The sequence below is a fragment of the Acartia tonsa genome, chromosome 4 (assembly GCF_053477335.1).
Source record: "Acartia tonsa isolate MP-2025a chromosome 4, ASM5347733v1, whole genome shotgun sequence".
Taxonomy (NCBI): Eukaryota; Metazoa; Arthropoda; class Copepoda; order Calanoida; family Acartiidae; genus Acartia; species Acartia tonsa.
The window spans coordinates 27,595,451-27,619,540 of record NC_137263.1 but is presented as its reverse complement, the minus strand read 5'-3'; the positions used below and the strand labels follow the sequence as shown (position 1 = coordinate 27,619,540).

Below are 24,090 nucleotides of genomic sequence, written 5' to 3'. Positions count from 1 at the left end.
ATATTTTTTTTTTCTTCCACCAATCCAATAAAAAAATACAGATTCCTCGTCATTTGTATGGCTCTTGGGACTTCCAAAACAGTAGTCTTCATAAAGTTTTTCCTTTTGTGTGTGTGAGTGTCAGTCACACATTGGGATGTTACAACCTGATGTCTAAGTGACGTGTAGTAATAGCAAGAACAAACAGCTAAATATTCTTATAAAGTGTATTAATTCAATACAAGGTTAACATACAATAATAACATTAATATTAAGACAACTATTCACTTTTATGTTCGTGTCGTGTTGCAGAGCAATGTCTTGCTCCGAAACCGTTGACACAAGAACTAAAAGCTAATATACAAAATACATACATTGCTCTCAAGTCAGGAAGAAAGGGACTATACATCACATTTCTCCCTGGCTTTAACAGGAACATGGATTTCAAAACTGTAATATTTCAGATTGAATATAACAATATGTTTATTACATGTTAATTATCATATATATTATAAGTAGCATTGAATGCTTATTAAATAGATAATAATTGATCTGGTATGACACCTGCCATAATTTTTTTTTTTTTTTTTTTTTTTTTTTTATTTTATTTCCAGATCTTTAAACATTTCATATACATTTTTTTTCTTTTTGTTTTGGTTCCTTAGAACTCTTTTATGTTTTTTATATGTTCCTTTTTTTTTATGTGTTTTTTTTCTCTTTTTTTTTTTATTTTTTTTTAAAAAAAAACATTGATTAACATATAATCATTGGAATGCATTGATTTAAAAAAACATGTCATTAGAGATGCATTGTTATAAAAGCATTAATATTAAACCTTTCGAGACTACTACTGCCTCAACAAATACTTAAACATTAATACATAAAAATAAAATAAAATATGAATTAATACACAGTAAAACTATAATTATTCTTGATCATAATATTCATTTTCTTTTGCCAGATTTTTCTTGATAATAGTAGTATCATTCATATCCATCAATCCATCATTATCCATCAATCCATCAACATCTCACAAATGATATAACCATACCAACCATAGTAGTATCATTCATATCCATCAATCCATCATTATCCATCAATCCATCAACATCTCACAAATGACATAACCATACCAATGCTACAACACCACAGACGATATAACTATACCAGTTGACCTTAGCTTAGTTATAAACTTAGTTATAAACTGGTTTCCACTTAGCAACTGTGATTTTCTCAAACAACACAACAGCCATTCACCTCCACCACAAGAAGCCTCCAATCTCTTCAAAAAATTGGGATCAAATCCTTTCTAGCATCGACTCTAACTACTTCCCAAAATTCACCCTTCCCTTCGCCATAGATTGATTCGAAATCTGATCCATTTTGTTTTTCAATACTAACTATCGACAAACACACCAGCTATTGACAAGTAAGATATCCAACCTGGCAGTCAAATCTACAACAGCCACATCAACTTTAAGCCCCGCCTTCTTTAGAACAGCTAAAATTTCACTAACCAGCATTATACTTTGACTGCCCACTGTATTAACAACTTACAAATATCCGTTTTATCAGTCATAAATATATTTAAGATACAATGCATGCTATTTTAAAATTCTGCACAACTTCACAATAGCTTCTAGCCCATGGTGTATATCTCTGTATATCATTATCTATCAACTAAATACTTCTCATTTTGACAACTGTAAATACATCTCTTTGTAGCTACCTGACTCACTGTGCATTTATTTGCATCATCCTGACACACTGTGCATTTATTTGCATCATCCTGACACACTGTGCACATCTGTTCAAAATAAATATCAACATAATTCGTTTAACTCTTTGTATCTACCTGACTCACTGTGCATTTATTTACGTTAATCTGGCACACTGTGCACATCTGTTCAAAATGTTACAATATCAACATATTTCATTTAACTCAATGTTATTTCATTATCCTTGACATACGAATCCTCAATTTTCAAATTAAGCTTCAAAACTACTCTCCGACGTCTTATTATCCACAACTGTTGCTTAAATGCTTAAATTTAACACCTCCAAGTCTTCAAAACTTTTCAACAGTTATTATAAATCTAGCAATCTATAAATCAAATTACTTTTCTTCTCCTTGGCAGCAGTTGGACTGTTGATTGTAGTACTTATAACAGGTTGAGAAAGGGTTGCAACAACAGTATCAACAGATTGACTTGCTTCAGTAGGATTATGATTATCACTATCACCAGTACCAACAGATTGACTTGCTTCAGTAGGATTATGATCATCACTATCACCAGTACTATCATTAGTTGCATATGATTTGCCACTACTGGTTGATTTAAGACTCTTCTTGCCAAGATCAGTAATAGTCTTCCCATATATAGAGATATCATATTCAAGCTCAAAGATAGCTTCATCAATCATTGTTTGCAAGATATCATATTCAAGCTCAAAGATAGCTTCATCAATCATTGTTTGCAAGTATTTAATCTGTAACATCATCAGCTCTAGTACATCATGAGGAAACATATTTTGTTGCACAATAGACAGAATATTAGTAAATCCATAAACAGCAGCTCCATACATTCCAAATATGTTGTCAATCCAGCACAGGCTACCTTTGTAGTTTTGTGCAAGCTCTCAGTTGTTAGCTTCAGGTACTTTACATGATCACTAAATCTCCTTATAGTTGCCAGAGAATACAGGAACCTTGAACTTGATATCTACCTTCCTGGTGATACTCCAAGCTTCTTGACCGCATTATTGAGAACAGTTTTAGCATCCTGTTTAGCTTCCTGTTTAGCTTCCTGTTTAGCATTCTGAACTTCAACAGACTTCACATCTAATCTATAAACAGATTCTCCAGCAGCAATAGCATGTTTCACAATATTACTGACCCAATCACTAAACAATCCTGTTTAGCTTCCTGTTTAGCTTCCTGTTTAGCATTCTGAACTTCAACAGACTTCACATCTAATCTATAAACAGATTCTCCAGCAGCAATAGCATGTTTCACAATATTACTGACCCAATCACTAAACAATCCTGTTTAGCTTCCTGTTTAGCTTCCTGTTTAGCATTCTGAACTTCAACAGACTTCACATCTAATCTATAAACAGATTCTCCAGCAGCAATTCAACATATAATCGGTCAGAGCAAAGTGTATCATGTGCCTCCACTCTCTCTCCACCAACATTTAATTCAACATATAATCGGTCAGATCAAAGTGTATCATGTACCACTCCACTCTCAAATAATATCAATGTCAACACAAAACAATGGCCAAATTCAAAACTAAATTTCAGTCACCACCAACTACTTCTCTTGCGGCCGATCTAAAACAAAATACAATCATTTTAGATGCCAAAACTTATTTAATACATACTTTATTTTCACTCAACAAAATAAAATAATTTCTTTAACATGTATTAGTATATATAACATTAATCAAATGTATATCAATATTGAACATCATTAAAATCTTAACAAACTAAAACTCACCAACAGGTAATACTGTATCTCAACCACCACAACTACTCCTCTTTTCGACCAATCTAAAACATAATACAATTATTTTAGATGCCATACTTAAATGTTATCACTTAACAAATAAAATTTCAACATGTCTTCTTAAAAATGTATTAAGAAATATAATATTAATCAAATGTTTGTCAATAATCGAGCAACATAAAAATAATTCTTAATACAATATATTAGTCTAATACAGTAAAAAATTTACCTAATTATTCAATGAAATATCTGAATAATAACTTATATCATCCACAACTATTTTTATGTATTAGAATCTTGAAAGTTGAAGCACAACTAACTATTTTTCTCTATACCTGAGAGCACTTTCTTGCGCAGCTCAACTTTTGCGCATACAACGCCCAACTCCTGCTCATCATTGCTGCTACCTCTCTGCACCACTCCACCTTGCGCATACCAACTTCGAGAGACAGTGCAAACTTTCCTTGCCAAATTATTGCCCACCCCCCTTCTCCATGAAGAGAGACAGCTCCACTCAAATATCTAATGCATTATAACAATTTTGCTTCATGAAATTCTAAGCTTCATAAATAATTTTGCTGAATCAACATCACTAAATCGCAATATATACTATTCTATATCGAGTGTCCTTAATAAAATTTAAGCTTAAACAAAAACTTAACACATCCATTATAATTCCAAGTTTTAGTAGATTTCAATCCACCCCTCAATATTTTCCATTTTATTCTGATCCACCAAAACTTTCGCAATACGTTCATTATATTCCAAGTTTTTAAATAGATTGAAATCCGCCCACATCTATTCACGTTAATTTGATTCATCCAAAATTGAGCAACACATAATGTTTCAATTTCAAGTTTGAGTGCAATTTGATTCACCACCCTGTGTTATTTATATAATTCTTCTCCTATAATTAGGTTTGGTCCGCCCATCCATACGACCATTTTGATTCACCACCCTGTGTTATTGATATATTTGTTTTTTTCTATAATTAGATTCGGTCCGCCCATCCATACTTTACATCTATCTACTTTTTGTATTTCGAACTTTTCATGGTGATTTCTGCAGCAGGTAGGTACAATTTAAAAAACGTAGCAACACTATAATCATTTCTATGACGTCCGTACTTCCATTTGTAAACATGTTGATTTGACCACAAATTTCTATATGATCTAATTATCCGATTGTATACTAATTCCGGGAACAACAAAATTCAACATTATAATCGAAGCAATTAAAATATCTAATTATCCAATAATTTTATATGATCTAATTATCCGATTGATTCGATGTATATTGATTCCTGGGACAATAAAGCACAATACTTTATGATTGCGATGTCAATAATTTCATATGATCTAATTATCCGATTGATTTGATGTATATTGATTCCTGGGACAACAAAGTACAATACTTTATGATTACAGTGTCAAGCATCCAATCACCCTTCAGACAACCAACACTCTGAGATGCACAACCTTTTTCAAGAAAACATTTCCCCACTCTAACTTTAACGTCACACATCTCACATAGTAGCAGTAGGAACCATTTTTAACTTTGTTAGTTATGACTCAGTGTCAGACCGAGATTCAAACCTATCACCTACCCAACAACAAGTAGATGTGCTACGTGTTAAGCGGTTTATAAGCGAAGCCACTCTATAAGCAAGTTCATAAAATGTAAGTAAAACATCAATCTGTTTCAATCAGTTCTTTTTTAACACATTCACTTACAATTTTACATCGACTCTTATGCACTTATTTTTTCAGTTTTGACACTATACAAGTGTTGATGTTCGTTTGTCCTACCATTCAATGCTTCGCTTTTGTTAATGTTGTCTTCCTTGTTTATTACAAAAAAATTTGCTTACAATTTTTGCATTGAATCTTATATGTATATTCTGATTATTTAAATTTGACACTATACAAGTGTTGATGTCCGTTTGTCCTGCCATTCCATTGCTTCGTTTTTACGGATGCTGTCATCTTTGTTTTTATACATCATATCCTCATTACAATAAAATCATATATCATATAAATCATATATCAACATTTACTATACGAGTGTTAATGCTCCATTTTTATGAATATTAATATCCTTGGTTTATACATCATATTCGAAAACGTTTCAATAGAAGTCATATATAGGTCAAACTAAACTTGCAACATTTAACCACCAAGTCTAAACAACACATTTAGTATTAATCTATATTGCATCACCCATCATTGGATATAGATATACACAATAGACATCTCTTCCCTACACAATCCTATATATACTAGATCTATTGTCAAAACTTGCACAAAGTTTTATTTTCAACAAACATCCATAAATAATATATCCATTGTACACACATCAACAAGTGTTCTCTTCTCTCCATACAAATATTTCCAATAATCATTCATTTCCTAATATACAAATATTTCCGATAATTCATTCATATATATATAATATGTCCATTATACATTTCAATTTTGCACACATATCATAATTAATCCACATATAATATGTCCATTGTACAATCCAATTCCACACACATATCTCTCTCTCACTCTCTCTCTCTCTCTTTCTCTCTCTCTCTCTCTCTCTCTCTCTCTATCTCACATCATAATCAAATACTGAATAACAATTTTTGCTTCATTAAAAATTTTTTGCTGAGTTATGCATTCCAATCTTAAATCGCCATTTAATTGTTTAAAATAAATCTAGTTAAATCCACAAAAATTCCGCCCATTAATCAAATATCAAATATCAAATATCACATTCTACTGATCATGATGACAAGTATGTATCAATCCAAATCAACGTAAATTCAAAAACAAAACAAACAAAATTTCTGTTCTATCTATAATAGAAATTTCGTACTATGAATAATATATCACAGATCAAAGATCACATATCTATCTTCACGCAAGTACAATCGTTATTATTCATAGCACATTTTAACCATATTCAAAATATTTTGTTTCCATTCATATAAGCTTAAGAGTAGCTTTACTCTTATTTATACATAAACCGCAATATAATTGTTTTAAAATTAAATACTTAGAACCATAATAACTGACTCAACTTTTAAAACAATTTACAGCCTTTCATCAAAATTCTAATACTTTTTAAAGTATCTAATTTCAAATTTTTATCCAATTTTCATAAAATCACGATATTAACATTTAATAAAATCAATTTTCTTCCATTAACAATTTAACAAAATTGTATTCCTATTTTCGTTAAAATTAATCCATCTTCCATTTTTTTTTATTCTTACCTCTGTTAGACACCACAATAGTCTGAAACAAAAATAAATATATCCAATTCCAGTGTAACAAAACACAAAAAAAAAATAAATGCATATATTTTGATTTTCATAATAACATAATCTCATAAACTCGTATTCAATAGTTAACAAAATGTTATATTTCCAGAATTCAAATAATTACCATAAATCAAATTATTTTCCATCACAACTTTATAGAGTTGCTTCGTTTCTCTTCTTATTATTTAAACAATGTCAGCGCTTTCCAAATTATATGTTATACATTCTAACCTTATGCATGGACACCACAATGGCAGATAAATTAACATTTATCCCACTAATTCGAATAATATCAGAGATCTACATTTATTAGCAATGGATACAACAATGGAAAATAAATTGACGTTCATTCCCAAAAAAATCGAGTAAGATCAGTAATATACAGGGATATAACAATAGCAGATAAATTTTCGTTCATTCTAGAAAAAGTTGCTCCACAAATAATCTATGATTTGTATGTCAACATAACATCTGCGAGTTTTATTTCCTAAATAGAAATACTTCCAGAAGCACAACTTCTATACATTTTTATAAGCCGTCAAATCTATCAGATACAATACTTATTCAATTATAGATATCTTGATTGCAAAACTACAAAAATCGATCGCCGCCACACCGCCGTCAAATCGCCGTAGGCCGTAGTACATGTATATCCTGTTGATACAATCCAAAACTGTAGAGAAAATCCTTCTTCCCTGCAAATTGTAGAAAGAAATACTCGTTTAATCAATACACGTCTGTCCTGAATAAGCTATAGAAAGAAATACATGTAATCCTTGCTTCCCTGCAAATTGTAGAAAGGAATAAACTGTAGAGAGAATACATTTTTAACAATTTTTTAATTTTTTGGCAACACCACCAAACTTTCTTGTTCAAGGAAACAAAATTTTTCATTAGCAATTGGAGCTTTGAAATTGTCCATAGAAAGTGTTGGCAACACCACCAAACTTTCTTGTTCAAGGAAACAAAATTTTTCATTAGCAGTTCGAGCTTCGATCTTATCTTCATGACCTTGCATTCCACCAAAAATAGTTCGAAAACCACTAGCAAACAATTTAGGCTTCTCCTCTGGTACAGATCCTCCAGCCGTCCTCTGCCAAGGCATAGAGTTATTCAAACTATTCTGCTGGGTATTCAAACTATTCTGCTGGGCAATTCTATCCAAAATTCGCTGCTGGCCAGTCATAAACTCATCAACAACCGTCACATTCTCGGTTTTGATATCATTATCAACACTAGGCACCACCACCTTATTAAGGCGATCTTCTAAATCGTCCATACGAGTAGCCAGTCCAGTAACCGCAGCACTAGTAGTAACATTATCCGTCAACTCTTGAATGCTAGTCTCCAGGGGCGCTATACGCCCAGCCATCCCCGCCGCCACATTATCAATTCTATTATTCAAAGAATTAAACAGAGACACCCACATGTTGTCCTTCTCATCCTGAGACAACTTCCTCCACTCATCAATGGTCAAGCCCATTGTTCCAACACAAAAAATACCTGAACAAACTAAAAAGAAAAGAAATAATACAATTAAAAGAAAATCTGAGCTATAGATTCGTACTACACTACTGCGCCAAAATGACGTGTAGTAATAGCAAGAACAAACAGCTAAATATTCTTATAAAGTGTATTAATTCAATACAAGGTTAACATACAATAATAACATTAATATTAAGACAACTATTCACTTTTATGTTCGTGTCGTGTTGCAGAGCAATGTCTTGCTCCGAAACCGTTGACACAAGAACTAAAAGCTAATATACAAAATACATACATTGCTCTCAAGTCAGGAAGAAAGGGACTATACATCACATAAGTCTCCTTGGAAAGGACAGTAAACAGTCATCTTTTTTTTTATTTCGAAAATGCATTCGTTTTCATGAAAATTAATTTGTTAAAGGAACCTTGCATTTGCAAGTAATACAACGCTTTAACTGCTGAAAGACTGCCACAAGTAGACCCAATACCCCAAATTTGAAGCCTTCAGGTTCAATAACAAACAAGGTTTAGGCATTTCAAAATTACATTTTATCTACAATGAAAATTTTGAAAGATTTCCATTGCTTATAAAATAAATTACAATATTAAATTATGTCGCCTAGACACAAAATTATAACCTTATCTTAGTCAAAATCTCTGAAAAAAATTCGGTTTAATTTTCATTTGTAAGCGTAAAATCATAGTGGAAACAAATGAAACTAATATAAGCTCAGCTGTGGTTGGTTGTTAAGCTGATTCAGCCTTCTGATTGGCTGGAAATGATACAACAATAATAGTATTTTTATATAATATGCATTAATTTGTAAAACTGCAAATGATAAAATATGATCTATATTTTTCTCTTTAAAGATTCTCTTTAAACACCTCCCCCGTTTTATATAAAGATGCTAATTCCCCCCCAACCCCAAGAGGATATAAGCAGTAAAAAAAACCCGCAAGGGGTATAATTTTCTAACACTTCTTTCTTATTTAGTCTTTCAAAAGGATTCAAAATGCAAGGATATATATTTTTTTAACTCTTACTTTATACATCTTAATTGGAACTGATGATCTATTTTTATAGAGAAACATATGTATTCCATCAATAAAGAAAGTTAAAAAATTAAACTGTGTTTATACATATAATAACAATTATACTTAGTTTGTTTAAGGATTTTAACTATAAAAATGTGTATTTTTATTTTAAAAATATAATTAATTACTGGCAACCTAAATTTATGACAAAAATAAGCTTATAATTTTGTTTCTAGGGTATGTAGTTTAATTTCAAAGTTTTAACAAGAGCAATGAAAATCTTTCAAAATTTTTATTGTACATAAAATGTCATTTTAAAATGCCTACAAATTTTTTGTAATTAAAGCTGAAGGTTTTAAATTTGGGGCATTTTATCAACTTGTGGCATGTCTTTCAGCAGTTAAATCAGTGTATTTCTTGCAGGGTTCCTTTAATTCATAGAAAAGAAATAAGTTTAAGTCAATGTGCTGACTATCTTTAGAAGGGATGGCATAATGGCTCAAAATTAAAATAGCCTCTAAAATTTGTACATGACACATGACAAAATGTGGGCCATGATGCACTTCCTTCCAAAGATAGTCTGAATCTTACCCTTTGGACTAAACCCATATTGAGTTTGTTTTTATCAGTAGTTTGGTATTTATCCAGAGCAGGTTTGAAACTTTATTTGGAGAAATGGCCACAAGAAAAAAAACTCCCCGCAAAAAAAATGAATAATAAAAAGATTACTAAATTCCAACTTTAAAAATTCTGTGTGTTGGGGGGGAATTTCTCCAAGAGATAAAGATGAAGAGCGATGAAAACTAGAACATGATATAACAATTAGATTAATTTTAATAATTATTGTACCTTATGGTATTATTTTATTTAGTAAAATCTAACCTGACTTGTGGTGAAACCGAGAACAAATTAGAAAATGTTAACAGACAAAACAGTAAGAATATCTCTCTTGAAAGTTTCTGTATGAGGAGTGTGTTGGTCTCACAACAGGATCAATATGAAGAGAAGGTTTGTGTTGTCTTTATCACATTAGGGTTTTAATAAGTTTGTAATATTTTTTTATAGTAAACAATGTTTTTTTTTCAATGCTACTTTTAAGCTACTAATTACGTTTGTACAAAAGCTTTAGGAAAATTTGTATAACATTTTCTTATGTTTAATTAGCAAGATGTAATTATTTGCGATTCTTGCTTTGTTAAATGCTAATATTATTTTCACATTTTAAAGGAACTTGTATCAAGACGAGACCAGCTAGAGGGTATTCCAGAGGCGGTGATGGAATTCAGATGTAAAGATTCTCAAACATTACCAGATAATACCAGTGAACTGATTGAAACAGTAAAGTCAGTATCCCGACGTGGGAGTAGAGGAAACACGAGATTTGGGGATGAGGAAGATGATTTTTTTGAGGATAGTCTCGCATTTGAAGATGATTTTTCTATTGGCATTGAACTTTCAGGAGGGGCTCTGGATCTTACTTCAGGTAAATCCCAACCTTCCGTGAATACTTGAAATATCATAGATTTCTAGTAAAGCAGCTACCTTACAATAAAACTAGCGGCTATATAAGAATATAGAAATTTATTTCTCGTATTCATTCGAATCCGGTGGATAGGAACCGGTTCTCATCCATACAAAAAACTATGTCTAGCATCGTATTATATCCAGTTTTCTACGAATATAGAAATGTACAATCATAAGATTAAAACTAGTTTTTTTAGCCCCGAGGTGCTATATCATTCTATATCCGCGGAAAGCCGTTTATAATACGATACGAGAAATAGCTATTCTAACACTTACATAAATTAATCATCTATCTATTTTCTTCATTTGCTTGGGGAGTTTTATGTAAGAAAAACAAGACCGAAAAAGTTCATTACACTAAAAGATGCAATGAAATGTAAATAAAAGCGGCAAAATAGAAGCATACTTCAATTCATAATGGGTACACATACTAAATTAGGAAATAGCTTTGCTTCTCACAGAATTAAAAATAAGGTTTAATTTGGCGACTTTTGTCATTTATAAAGGAGATGTAGAATAGCAATTAACTTGAATAAGACTTAAATGGCAGGCAGAACATTCTCTGTACGCACACCATATAAACCAGAAGGAAAAGGTCTAAACGAGGATGATAACATCCATAAGTAGCGAAGCCCAAAAATTAAAGACGGGTATCCGGAAAAAAATGAACTAAAGAGCAGTTTCATAAAAAATATTAAACAAAAAAATCACGCAACCTTGTAACGTGAAAATCTAGGAATTGATCTAGCACCTCAACCAATAAGCAAATCTTTATGTAACTTTGTGGGGATATGTAAATTGTGAACTTTTTTAATACCTAAAAATATCAGCCGTCTATCTCAAATAAGTAAAAAAAATCATAAAAACTTTAAAATCTCAGAATTGAACTAGCACCCCAACCAATAGGCAAATCTCAATAAAACTTAGTAATAGTATGCAGAATATTAAAGTATTCAATCCCTGAAAATTTCAGCCGTCTATCTTGAATAAGAGTTGATGAAATCATGAAAACTTAAAAATATAGGAATCGATCTAGCACCCCAATTTATTGACAAATCTTAATGAAACTTTCTAAAAATATGAAGAATGGTAACCTGAAAAATTTCAGTTCCCCTCAATAGACGGACGGAATGACATTTCAAATTATAGAGTAGTTTAAGTACTAAAAACAAGAAATAGTTTATTACTTAAAAGAAGGTGTATTAACTTTTTTGCTTTTTATTTAAGATAGCTAGCCGGTGCTTTTAGTAAGTAGTAGATGTAAAATTTTTCATAGAATTCAGATATGTAATCGGTTTTTTTGTAGACCTCTTATTTTTTAAGTAATTTAAGTTTTTTAAAAAAATAATTAAGTCAGTTTTAGGTACTAAAACGCAACAAAATAAAAGAAGAAAATGGCCAGTATGAACAAAAATAGTAAGATCTTTAATTTGACACCTTACTTTTAAAATTCTGCTGAGTAATTATTGAAAAAATCTATTTTTTTAACCTCGGTTTATAAAAACTTTAAACCTAAATATTTTCTCAAACAGACATAAAAAATATGGGTTCATCTATACCTTTAGAATCAGAAAAATATTACGAATCTATTCTAAGCAAAATTGAAAAAGTTTTATAAAACTATAATAAAAAAAATAAGTTTATTTTAAGAATCATAATTTTCGGCTTTAAAGGGTTGACTTGAACAAAACCTGAACAAAACCTAAACAAATGTACATACACTGTAACAGATAATTTTTAAACACAAGAAACAATAATGCATTTTTAACTGCATTGTTTTGAAGTTTATAAACAGACTGAAGCATACTTGTTCATAATTTTTCATTCTTTACATGTTATGTAAGTATTACTATTTTTATTGTAGTATCTATTGTATATATTGTTTGAACATTATCCTTTTTTTTGTCAATTCTATTGGTTAAGTTTTGAGGTGAAGCTTCTTGATTCGTCAATTAATTAATTTTTTTTTTAAACTTAAATTACTTAAAAGATAAGAGGTCTACAAAAAAACCGATTGCATATCTGAATTCTATGAAAAATTTTACATCTACTACTTACTAAAAGCACCGGCTAGCTATCTTAAATAAAAAGCAAAAAAGTTAATACACCTTCTTTAAATGAATTGTTTAACATTTGTTCTGGTAAAGATAACCTGTATAATGACATGTATTTTAGTCTAAAAGGGATCAGTTTTGCTGACAACTAATCTTGTTTTATGTGTGTTTAAGGAAATGTGACTCCTATACCAACAACTGGCGAATTAGAAGAGCTTAGTTCTATAGAGGAGCCAACGGTTATTGAAGAATTATCAGTGAAACCTGTTGTTTTAATAGATCCATGTTGTAATGTTCCAAGTGCTTCACAAAACCTAACCATAGATCCATACGATACTAAATTTTTTGCAGCTGATACTCAATCAGTTGATGACACAAATGATGAGGTTATTAACTCAAAAAAGCAAACAAGCGAAGTAAATCAAATTGGTGTTAACGAATCAGATACGAGGCAAGAAAATCAAGAAATTATCCCATCTCAAATTTCTTTAAGTGAAAAATCAAAAAATATTACTTCCGATGTAAACATACAACTTATTGATGAACGTATTTCTAACAATGAAAGCAATCTACTTTCTGGTGGTCATTTTGATGGCCTATCTAGTGACATGTGTAGTGCGACGGATCGAGAATCTGTTGTTGGTGCAAGTAATTTCAACATAATCACTCCACTGAAATCGTTGTTGAAGAAGCCAAGTGTTGATAGAGATTTGGTTCCGGATTCAGACTCATCAGAAGAGGGATGTGGCCATAATAGTCCCAAGAAAGTTCATTTCTCTGAAGTTGACCAGATAAAGTTGATGTCCCATGATTCTCTTGCTTCAATGGCGGCCTCTGATTGCAGTGATATTTTACCAGTGCAATTGTGTAAAACCATCATGACATCAACTCCTACTCCATCGGTTCCAAAGTATTCTTTTAGAGTAGCTAATCTACAATGAGTGTTTGTTTCAGACTGTCTGTAATGCTAGCCCAATTTTATTGAAAAAAAGGAAATTCCTCCCCCCCCCCCCTGCTTATTTTTTTGGAAGATAGGGAGTTTGGGGGGGGGGGGGGGGCATTACAAACACATATTTTAAATGTAAAATGTTAAAAAAGGCCTTGCACTCGCAGGGGTTAGGAATAGGAAAATAAATCCCTCTTCTTATCAACTTATTTAAAAAATAATAGGCTGTACGTAGTACTCCACATAAATATAGAAATTCTAGATCCCCAATGACTTAATTGGACCAATAGAAATACAGAGTAGGAACAATCTAACCACATTATTGGTCTAGAATAATAAGCCAATCCAATATTCATTTAGGGACTGGTTTAAGATTTTTATTACGAGTTTATTTTAATTAAAAGGATATTATAAAATCATTAATGTGTTATCTTTTTAGGTTAATTAGAACACAACAAAGTAAAACAAATATGGACAGTGGCACGGTATAGCTAAAGCTTCTACTAATTAAAATGTCATTAAAACTTTGTAATTCATATATAAGTGTTATGTAGGCAAACTAATTAATTAATATCTCGACTACTCCATATGTCTGGAATTATAATTGAACTAAGTTTATATTTTAATTAAAACCCCGGTGAAAATTACTTGATAAATTTAAGTAAAAGAAAAGATTGTTACACTTGCCTTTTTTATTTTATTATTGGGGGTAAAGTTGAGAGAACATTATTGAATATTTCTATAGAATTGTTTTGAAATTTTAATATTTATTACAAAGGTGATTTATCCTTGAACTTTTTAAAATGCACTTTTCACTGGTCGCCAGAAGGGAAAAGCAGTTTTTGAAACAGGCTCTCTGAGATTATTACAGATTCTGATATATCCATAAATAGACTAATAAAAAATGCAAAAAATGAAATCAAAAGCGTTCCTTCTTGGGAGAAAATGCGGGAAAAAGATTTTAGCTATTTTTAACCTAAATTCACATTGGCAAGCCTGTAAAAAATATAAACACATTTTAAACATGTCATTGCTCAGCACCTAGAAGTGGTAGAAAAATGCTTCACATACCATTGGAAAGCCCATAACCTCTAGTTTTCATATTGGTATATAACGTTTTTGTACTATTATTAGTTTTTGAGCTATCCTCTGAAGAATACACAAGTTTTATACATGCAGTTTTTTCTTAAATTTTAAGTTTAATACTTGTTACACAAACCTTTTTTAAATTATATTACTTAGCACCTAGAAGTTATATAATTATTTTATATGGGTAAAATTGTATATTTTGGGTACTTTCAATTTTAGCTTAATTAAAAATTGTCTTTGAAATGTGTATAGTTTGTAGTAAGGACCAAGGAGGGAGAGGGGGGGGGGGGAGTTTATACACTTTTCTTCTAGAGGCTAGTGGGTTAAAACAGCCCACAAAACACTAAAATCTAAGGTCTAAGCTTATTTTAGAGATAACAAGCCAATTTTTTTAATGTAAACCTTTTTTTTTACATAATTAAGCTAAGTAGCCACTAAAGATTTCATTTTGTCACTTTCCTTCTTGGGGTTAGTGGAATATAACACCCCCCCCCCCAAAAAAAAAAAACACTAGAATTTAAGGCTTGAGCTTATTTTTAGAGATAACAAGCTGATTTTTAATGTAAACTTTTTCAAACAATTGAGCTAAGTAGCTACTAAAGATTCATTTTAACACTTTCTTTCTAAGGGAGTGGGGTGAAACCCCCCCCCCTCCAATTGTAAACTTATATGATCTAATGGGAGGATGAGAGTTTATTCACTTATAGGCCTTGAAATTCAGTATAAAATTTTGCTCTAGATGTTTGGGCTTGTTGTTATAGTTATAAACCTGATCAAATAATCACTATAGATTTCAATTAGGCAATCTCTTTCAAGGACTAAATTATTTTTTTTTCATTATGTGAAATAAGCTTTCATCAAAATTCAACATGATATCTTTGAAAATAAGCTCAGAACTCATGATATTTGTATTTAGAGGGTGTTTTACCCCACTGGACTCTAGAAGGAAAGTGCCAGAATGAAATCTTTAGTGACTACTAAGTTTGATGGTGTGAAAAATGTTTACATTAAAAAATTAGCTTGATATCTTTAAAAATAATCTCATTACTTACAATTTTAGTGCTTATATGTTTATATTTTTTACAGGCTTGCCAATGTGAATTTTAGGTTAAAAAGAGCTAAAATCTTTTTCCCGCATTTTCTCCCCAGAAGGAACGCTTTTGATTTCGTTTTTTGCATTTTTCATTAGTCTACATATGTATATATCAGAATCTGTAATAATCTCAGAGAGCCTGTTTCAAAAAACTGCTTTTCCCTTCCGGCGACCAGTGTTTTGAAAGGGGCATAAAACAAGGATGACAACATCCATAAGTAGCGAGCTGAAAAATTATCGATGTATATCGGGAAAAAATTAACTATAGAGCAGTGTCATAAAAAACATTAAATTTGATTATCTCGAAACCTTTAAAATCAAGAAAACTTAAAAAGCTAGAAATCAATTTAGCACCGCAATTAATAGACAAATAATAATGAATTTATGTGAAAATTCGTAGAATATGAACTTATTCAATCCCTGAAAATTTCAGCCGTCAATCTTGAAGGGGAATCGAGAAAATATAAAAACTGAAGGTCTAGTACTCGATCTAGCACCCCAACCAATAAGCAAATCTCAATGAATCTTGATGAAAATATGTAGAATGTAAATTTATTTAATCCCTACAAATTTCAGCCGTCAATCTTGAAAGGGAATTAAGAAAATCACAAAAACCTAAAAATCTAGGACTCGATCTAGCACCCCAACCAATAAGTTACTAAAAATTTCAGCTGTCTATCTTGAATAGGAGCCGAGAAAACCACGTTTCCCCAACTTCTCTAACAGACTGATGGACGGACATTTCGAATTATAGAGCAGCTTCGTTACTAAAACTATTCTGACACCTGGAGAATCATATTTCAGTAATAAAGATAGGAATAATAACCCAAATCAAGTTTTATTATCCTACATCTAATTTTCAACAAAGGTAATAGTAGCTTTCGCAATATTCCGTAAAATTGTAAGCAAGCTTCCAGTCAAATGCTCTTACTAAGTCTTAACTGTTCATAATGTTGACCAAACGCATATTTAAAAACAGTTTGACCTATTAAGCACATTTGACTGGAATCTAACTCACAACCTTACAGAATTTTGCATAAGCTACTATTCCCTTTTTATAAATAAAATCAAAAAAGCTATTTTTATTACTAACATTATGTTTCCATCATATTACGAAGAAAATGCTCTGTAGGCAAGAATTTTACTCAATAAGTAAAGACACAAAAATATTTAGTCAAAATGACTTAATGAATAAAAAAAGAATAAAATTTAAGTGGGTTTCTATTCTTTTTTAAAAATTCTTAAGTATAATTCTACAGGTGTCAAAGTTTTTTTAATACCCCTTCCAAAATGCCTGTAAACAGTCTAAATTTTAATCAATACAACTCTTTTCTCTTTTTACTTAAATTGCATTATTAAGAAAAAAAGAGAATTTTATATCTGTTAGTTTTATCATGTTCTATAAAATATACATACTTTTACAAAGGAATAATCCATATTAATCAAAATTAATCAATAAAATCTTTAAAAGAATTTTTTCTTAATTAAAAAACTGAATTAACCGTTACGGACGGACACACCGACCCTAATTATAGAAAGGCTTTGCTTTTAACTCATGTGCCATTTGAATAATTTAGCAACTGCGTTTCATTATGTTAAGTTATATTCAGGGATCTTAAGGGATAAGACAATGGATGATAAATTGATATATTTTTAAAGAACGAATACGAGTGTTTATAAAACTTTTTGTGTATGGTCCATAGTTTTTTTCCTAAGGGCAATGGTACACGCAATTGACAAAACAAACATGTCAACACACCGGTGTCCTGGAAAGGAAACAGGTTTTTTTTGAGTTACGTATGACAAGACCTATATTTCTATGACCGGGCGTGAGTGACGGTTCAGCACATAACTTTCATTAAACCACAGCTGATCATTTTTGTGGATTTTTTTGAAAATTACTTTTTTACCCATATTTTCATAGTTTTTCCCAAAAAACAATCACAATATTCTCACATTTCCAGCTTAGTTAATCTAAATTCATGCAAAAAAGTATAATAGATGACAGCTATAACAAGATCAATAACCTCAATTGACTATTCTAAGATTTGTAGGTAAAACATAGATCCTGGATGTGATACAAGGTTCCTCTGAGGTTCCACCAAAAAAGTTTAAACAAATCATAATCAGCAATGATTTTGTACAATGTTTTCATTGTAGTATTGACAAGTAAATCACTTCTAGACACCAAGCATATGGAGGACTCGTAAAATTATTTCATTACTGAAACCAGGGAAACTTGACAATTAGGGTTCCAGCTACTGCCCTGTCTCACTTCTTTATCCTACCTGCATGATTCATCCTTATCTGAACAATGCTGTTAAAATTGCAGACCAACATTATGGCTTTTTACACAGGCAAGTTCACCACCACTGCCTTACAGAGTATTAAAACCTTAATCAACAACAGCCTAAGCAATAAGAAACCAGTTATCAGAATAGTGCCAGTTGCTATTTATCTTTCAAAGGCTTTTGACACTGTAAACAATGAGGTTCTACTGCATAATATTAATGCACTAGACTTGAATGAGTACATGTAACGTTTTTAAGTGAATACCTTATAGGAAGACAACAATTTGTTGTTATCAGAGGATCTAAATATGCATACAAATCTGCCAAACAGGCTGACCTACAAGGAGGGGTCCTATACCATATACTATTCGAACTGTAAATTTCATAAATGCCAACACCTCACTCTAATTACATCTAGTTTCCTCTGCTGACAACTCCAATAGCATAGGTCCTCTTATTTATCCTTATGTCAAGGACATAAAAGCTTACTTAGCCGTTCTTAATGATTGGTTAAGAAGTCAGAACCTATTCACTTTTCCAGCCAAATCATCTACAATAGTCTTTACCACCTTTTCAAATGAAGCAGGCACTGTAGTCATAGTTGAAACAGTACCATAAGTCAGACATCCTAGGTTCTTAGGTGTTACATGTGACAACCTTTTTATATCAACCATCTTGTTAAGGAGCCTATAAACAAACTTAACCCTAAAAACAAAATGCTTTAAGCTCTCTCCAACAGAGGGAAAGAAAAGTAAGTCATAGTAAAACATAAAAAGCAATTTGCTACTCCCTGATATTCTACTGCAGTTCCATATTTAGTAATGCCAGCTGGGACAGCCTACTGTTTGCTGGAAAAGCTGCTCTAAGAACAGCAATCTACTGTCACGTCATGAACCAAGAAGCATACCTTAAAGGCCAGAGTAAACAAGAATCTGGTGCAGTTTGTGTCTGACACTGGCAAGAATTTCACACAACCACCATCATTTCAACTGCAATCACAACCCATCAAAACCTTTAAAAGCAGCCACAATACTGAATGTACTGTTTCCAATGATAATGAGCAGGAACAAACAATAACACAGGAACTAATTAGACATAAAGTCAGCAAGGAACCAATATTGAGCAAGATAACTTGTCATTATTACAAGAAAATTTTATACAGAAACATTGCTGATTCTGAAGCATGTTAGTTTATACTTCATTGGTGGAACCTCAGAGAGACATCTTATTACAGCCAGGAACTATGGTATAACAATTCATGAGGCATGCATGAGGGACTTAACAAGTGAGTTTTTTTGTGTTAACTACCAAAACAAACTTAAGTTTTGTTTAACTGTTTAGACATTAATTCAAATAAAAACTTCAATTAACTTTTACCCAACTTCTAGACTACAAATCTTAGATTAGTAAATTGATTCTGAAAGATCTTGTTATTGATAATAACATAATCTTTGATTCAGCTGTCATCTATTATACTTTTCTTTGAATAAATTTAGATTAACTAAGCTGTAAATATGAGAACACTGTGATTTTTTTGGGAAAAACTATGAAAATCTGGGTAAAAAAGTAATTTTCAAAAAAATCCACAAAAATGATCAGCTGTGATTTAATGGAAGTTATGTGCTGAACCGTCATATAGGCCCGGTCATAGAAATATAGGTCTTGTCATACGTAACTAAAAAAAACCTGTTTTCTATCCAGGACACCAGTGAACATCCATAAATAGCCAAGTACAGAGGAAGTAGAAAAACTTCTAGGGCATCTGTTCAGCTTTCCTTTTAAAAGCGAAGCTTTTCTTTAACTTTTCAGCAACGGATAGCTCTTATGTTTAATTGAGGCATCTAATAATTGTCCTATCCGTTTCAAAATTGGCATGGTGTAGTGACTACGAAAGCGTAGCAACTCTATAATCGTCACCAGAATGTCAGTACGTACATTTAACAAATATGAATTTTATTTAACCTTTTTGACAGCAATTGTTTATGTGATATCGTGATCCAATTAATCTGATTTATACTTTGCTTGTTCAGTTATGACACTCTGTTTGTCCTACCGTTTTAGAGCTTCGCCTTTATGGATGTTGTCACCCTTGTTCTAATACTAGTTGAGTAAAACTACATATTCTATAATCTTGCCCCTTATAGTTTTATCGCAACAGACCAACAGACCAAGTAATGTATTTATTTAATGGGCAGATTTAAATGATTAAATTCTTGTCTAGTACACAGTTAGTTTCTTTATCCCCCACTAATGAAAAAGTGACGAGAAAGCAATAAAATTCATTTTTAAATTAATGGAAGTGAAAACTAAATGCAATTTATTCCTCTAAATATAATAATCAAGAATAGTTTTAATGAAAACTGGTGCATTTCTGTTCAGGCTATAAATGCCTCTCTGGATACCCTCTAGCTGTTGTTTGTGATCAGAGCTGGATCTTTAAATAATCTAGTGCAGCCACTACCACTGCCACTGCTACAGCCACAGTTGCAGCTGCTGTCACTGCCAGTTCTACCAATAAAACATGAATTTTAAGTGCAATGGCGGCTATCCTAGAAATATGGATCTTAAAAATCTTTTAAGTCCCAACATTTCATATATATTTTATTTAATTATTATTTATAAAATCTAAATTTCAAGATCTAAAGAAAAAAAAAATTATATTTAATTATTAAAGTGGCTTTCTTTTTGGCTACATGGCAATGTTAAATGACTTTTAGCATGGCCAGTAGTGTGGCCCAAATGAAGGTCTAAATCGCTTTTCAATGTGCGTTAAGTAAAAATAGGTTATGCATTGTTTGTAGATTTTAGCCCTATAATTGATTTTAAGAAAAAATCTATCGCTATCTCGTCAAATGCATTTTTATTTTCATTCTTTCTTCCCCAATTAATATAGACTTACACAAGATATAAAGCAAAACATCAAATTTTCTGTCTGTTGAAATAAAATATTAAAATCACCAGGAATAAACATATGAAGAAAGAAAGTATTAATTTTTTTTATGTACAATTACAATAATTTGGGAAAGCTAATTCATACCGCAAAATCATTGAAGAAAAATAATTAAAGATATGCCTTACTCTTTATTCCTGGTTTAATAATAAACAATCAAATTATTTTTTGCAATATTAATTTTTTTATTAGTATCCTTTTTTTAAAAGTTGGATAAGAGAATAAGTGTTTTACATATTTTTTTACCTTCATTTAGTTTCTTATTTAAATAAATTGTCTCTTTATTGGCGACAATGTATGTTGAGACATGAAATTTATTAAAAACTCTTTTTCCTATTTTATGTCTTTAAAATGTAGATTTTTTAGAGTTTTTCATCATTTCTCTTCCCATAAGACTAATAACTACTGTTTTAGTTCAATTTCTTACACAAATTATCATTTTAAATAAAACAATGTTTTTAGACGTTTTTTGTAAATAATTCGGCAGGAATGGCGGTTCTGTCTACTTTTTATGATTGCTTAATATTTGAACTCTTGTTACATTATTTTAGGTTGGCAGTTCTTTACTTATTTCTTGTTAAAATCATGAAAATATGAAGTTTTTGTGAAAAAGCTTAAGATTGAAATTTCAAGATCAATTTTCATTTTAGAGAGCTCTAGTTTTCACAAAGAGGTCTACTTTTGAGCCGGTAACAACTTCAAAGTATCCGCAAATTGATATGGTAAAGATTTAAAAATTCATGTTTTTTTTGGGCCCGTCTAATGGCCAGCCATGGTGCATGGCTACATGTAGCTGCAGCTACGTATAGCTATTTTGATTTAAAGATTTGTAACTGGGGTTCCCAACAGTCAGGCACCTGGGCTGGAAGTTTAGGACAGGTCTTGACCACCATCTCTGTCCTGGGTGGCAGTTTGATGTGAAACCCCACCCCTATCCAGTTTGCACCTCCTGAAGGCACCTTGAACACCATGGAGGTGTACAACTAAGAATAGCCACTGTCCAGTTTCACCTTCTAGGGGGCCTTGGCCCCTACCTTGATGGTAATGGCAGCAGCTCCATGCTACCCATATCCTGGTCATCGGTCAGCTATGAACAGGTGCTACACAACCTCCTTGACCTCAGGGAATTCAATGAGGACAAAAACTGTGGCTGGCAGTGGCCCCATGAGACTGCCTTAGCCAAACAGTTGATTGTACAGCTAGAGCACTTCTTGCCTTCAGTTGCTGGTGGTGAGAGGGGCCCTGGACCTTCCCCAGGCTTGGCAGGGCTGGGGTCACTTACTTAATGTGAGTGGGGGCAACCATGGCTACTCTCCCAACTGATCCATACCATCAGCTCAGGTCTATTGAACAGTTACTGTATCTCCGACTCCCTCAGAAACAACCCTCCCAGGTTCAGGGAATGGTTCAAGATACACACCACCATGATCTCCTGGAGAGTCAAGATCAGGATAGACCTAACTTGCATCTTGAGCAAGGTATGCAGCCCACCACCTGCAGATCTCCTTTAGTAGCAGCTGTGCTAATCTGGAATTGGCAGGGGAGCATTTAAAATTCACTTAAAATGATACTAGGTTGAATTTTAACGTTTTTATTATTTTAATATTTTCTTTTATAGCCTGCTGCATGTTGTTATATGTTCTTTGAATTAATTGACCGCAACAAACACCATAATACATGTATATAAAGAACACACACACACAAAATAGGGTTACAATTTTATTAGTGGGGGGGGGGGGACTAAACAATTTTAAAGACCGGTCATTTTTTGTATAATAGGACTAAATAAAATAAAATTACAAAAAGAAGAACTGAAAAGCATTAATATATATTCTTTAAGATTGCTAAATTCATATGAAATATTTAAAAAAAATAAGGATTCAATACATATATTAAATATTGCACGGTAAGCTTAAATAGTTTCAAACATTTGAAATCAATTATTTTTATTAACTGCTGGATTAGAACCGGAACATATATAATACAAAGTAGAATGATGTCTTTCCGTCCATTTGTCCGTTCATCCGTCTGACACATAACTGAAAGTTGAAATTTTTGAATATCTCCATCCTGAATATTTGAATATTCCTTTATGATTTGATGGTTTCAGTCAGGGAGTAAAAAGGGACAATAGGCAATAAATTCAATTTAAGAGTTTTCGCTGAAAGACCTTGAAATCCAGATTTATCCAGAAAATGTTAAGGAAAGGGAACTATCCACGAACAAGAGCAAGTGATTCTAAGCACCTTCCAGCATTGATCCATAGTATTTTTTTAGTTAATATACTAGGTTTATGTTTAATATTTGGTTTATTGACTAAAAAGTTAGGTTCCACCATGGTTTTATTTGAAAAAACTTTGAAATGTTAAGCATTTATTTGATGCAATATCATCAAATGCTTTGTTGAGTTCAAAGGACAAAATAAAATAACACGACAGAAAAGCATCAAATGCTGTAAATTGCAAAAGTACATTAATTAAACTGTTTATAATATTACAAGTTACCAACCCTTTTCTAAATATACATTTTTAATCAAAATTATATACTTTTGTGTCAAGGCTTTTAAACAACAGTTTGAACTCATCAAAACATTTGATGATTTTGCTCCTAAAAATGCTTAACATTTTAAAGTTTTTTTCATATAAAACCATAGTGAAACCTAACTTTTTAGTCGATAAACCAAATATTAAACATAAACCAAGTATATTCACTAAAAAAAATACTATGGATCAATGTTGGAAGGTGCTTAGAATCACTTGCTCTTGTTCGTGGATAGTCCCCTTTTAATGGGTGTTAATAAAATCTAGAAAACTATAAAATA

At 31.7% G+C, this 24,090-nt stretch overlaps 1 protein-coding gene and 1 long non-coding RNA gene across 3 annotated transcripts in view; one reads left to right on the top strand and one right to left on the bottom strand.

The window, feature by feature from the left end:
• LOC145318063 (uncharacterized) overlaps window positions 1-14,518 on the top strand; it is a 57,521-nt gene extending 43,003 nt beyond the window's left edge. For both annotated transcript variants that reach the window (XM_080159395.1, XM_080159394.1), the window contains 4 exons: window positions 10,194-10,330; window positions 10,550-10,805; window positions 13,075-13,810; window positions 14,286-14,518. In XM_080159395.1, the coding sequence (XP_080015521.1) occupies window positions 10,194-10,330; window positions 10,550-10,805; window positions 13,075-13,810; window positions 14,286-14,337 (1,181 nt within the window). In that variant the 3' untranslated portion in view covers window positions 14,338-14,518. The remainder of the gene's footprint in view (window positions 1-10,193; window positions 10,331-10,549; window positions 10,806-13,074; window positions 13,811-14,285) is intronic.
• LOC145318064 (uncharacterized) lies at window positions 3,244-3,829 on the bottom strand. The gene is made up of 3 exons (XR_013879198.1): window positions 3,719-3,829; window positions 3,481-3,533; window positions 3,244-3,314 (listed from the first exon to the last, which is right to left on the bottom strand). It is a non-coding gene; the product is annotated as an uncharacterized LOC145318064 (long non-coding RNA).
• Window positions 14,519-24,090: the final 9,572 nt, after the last annotated feature.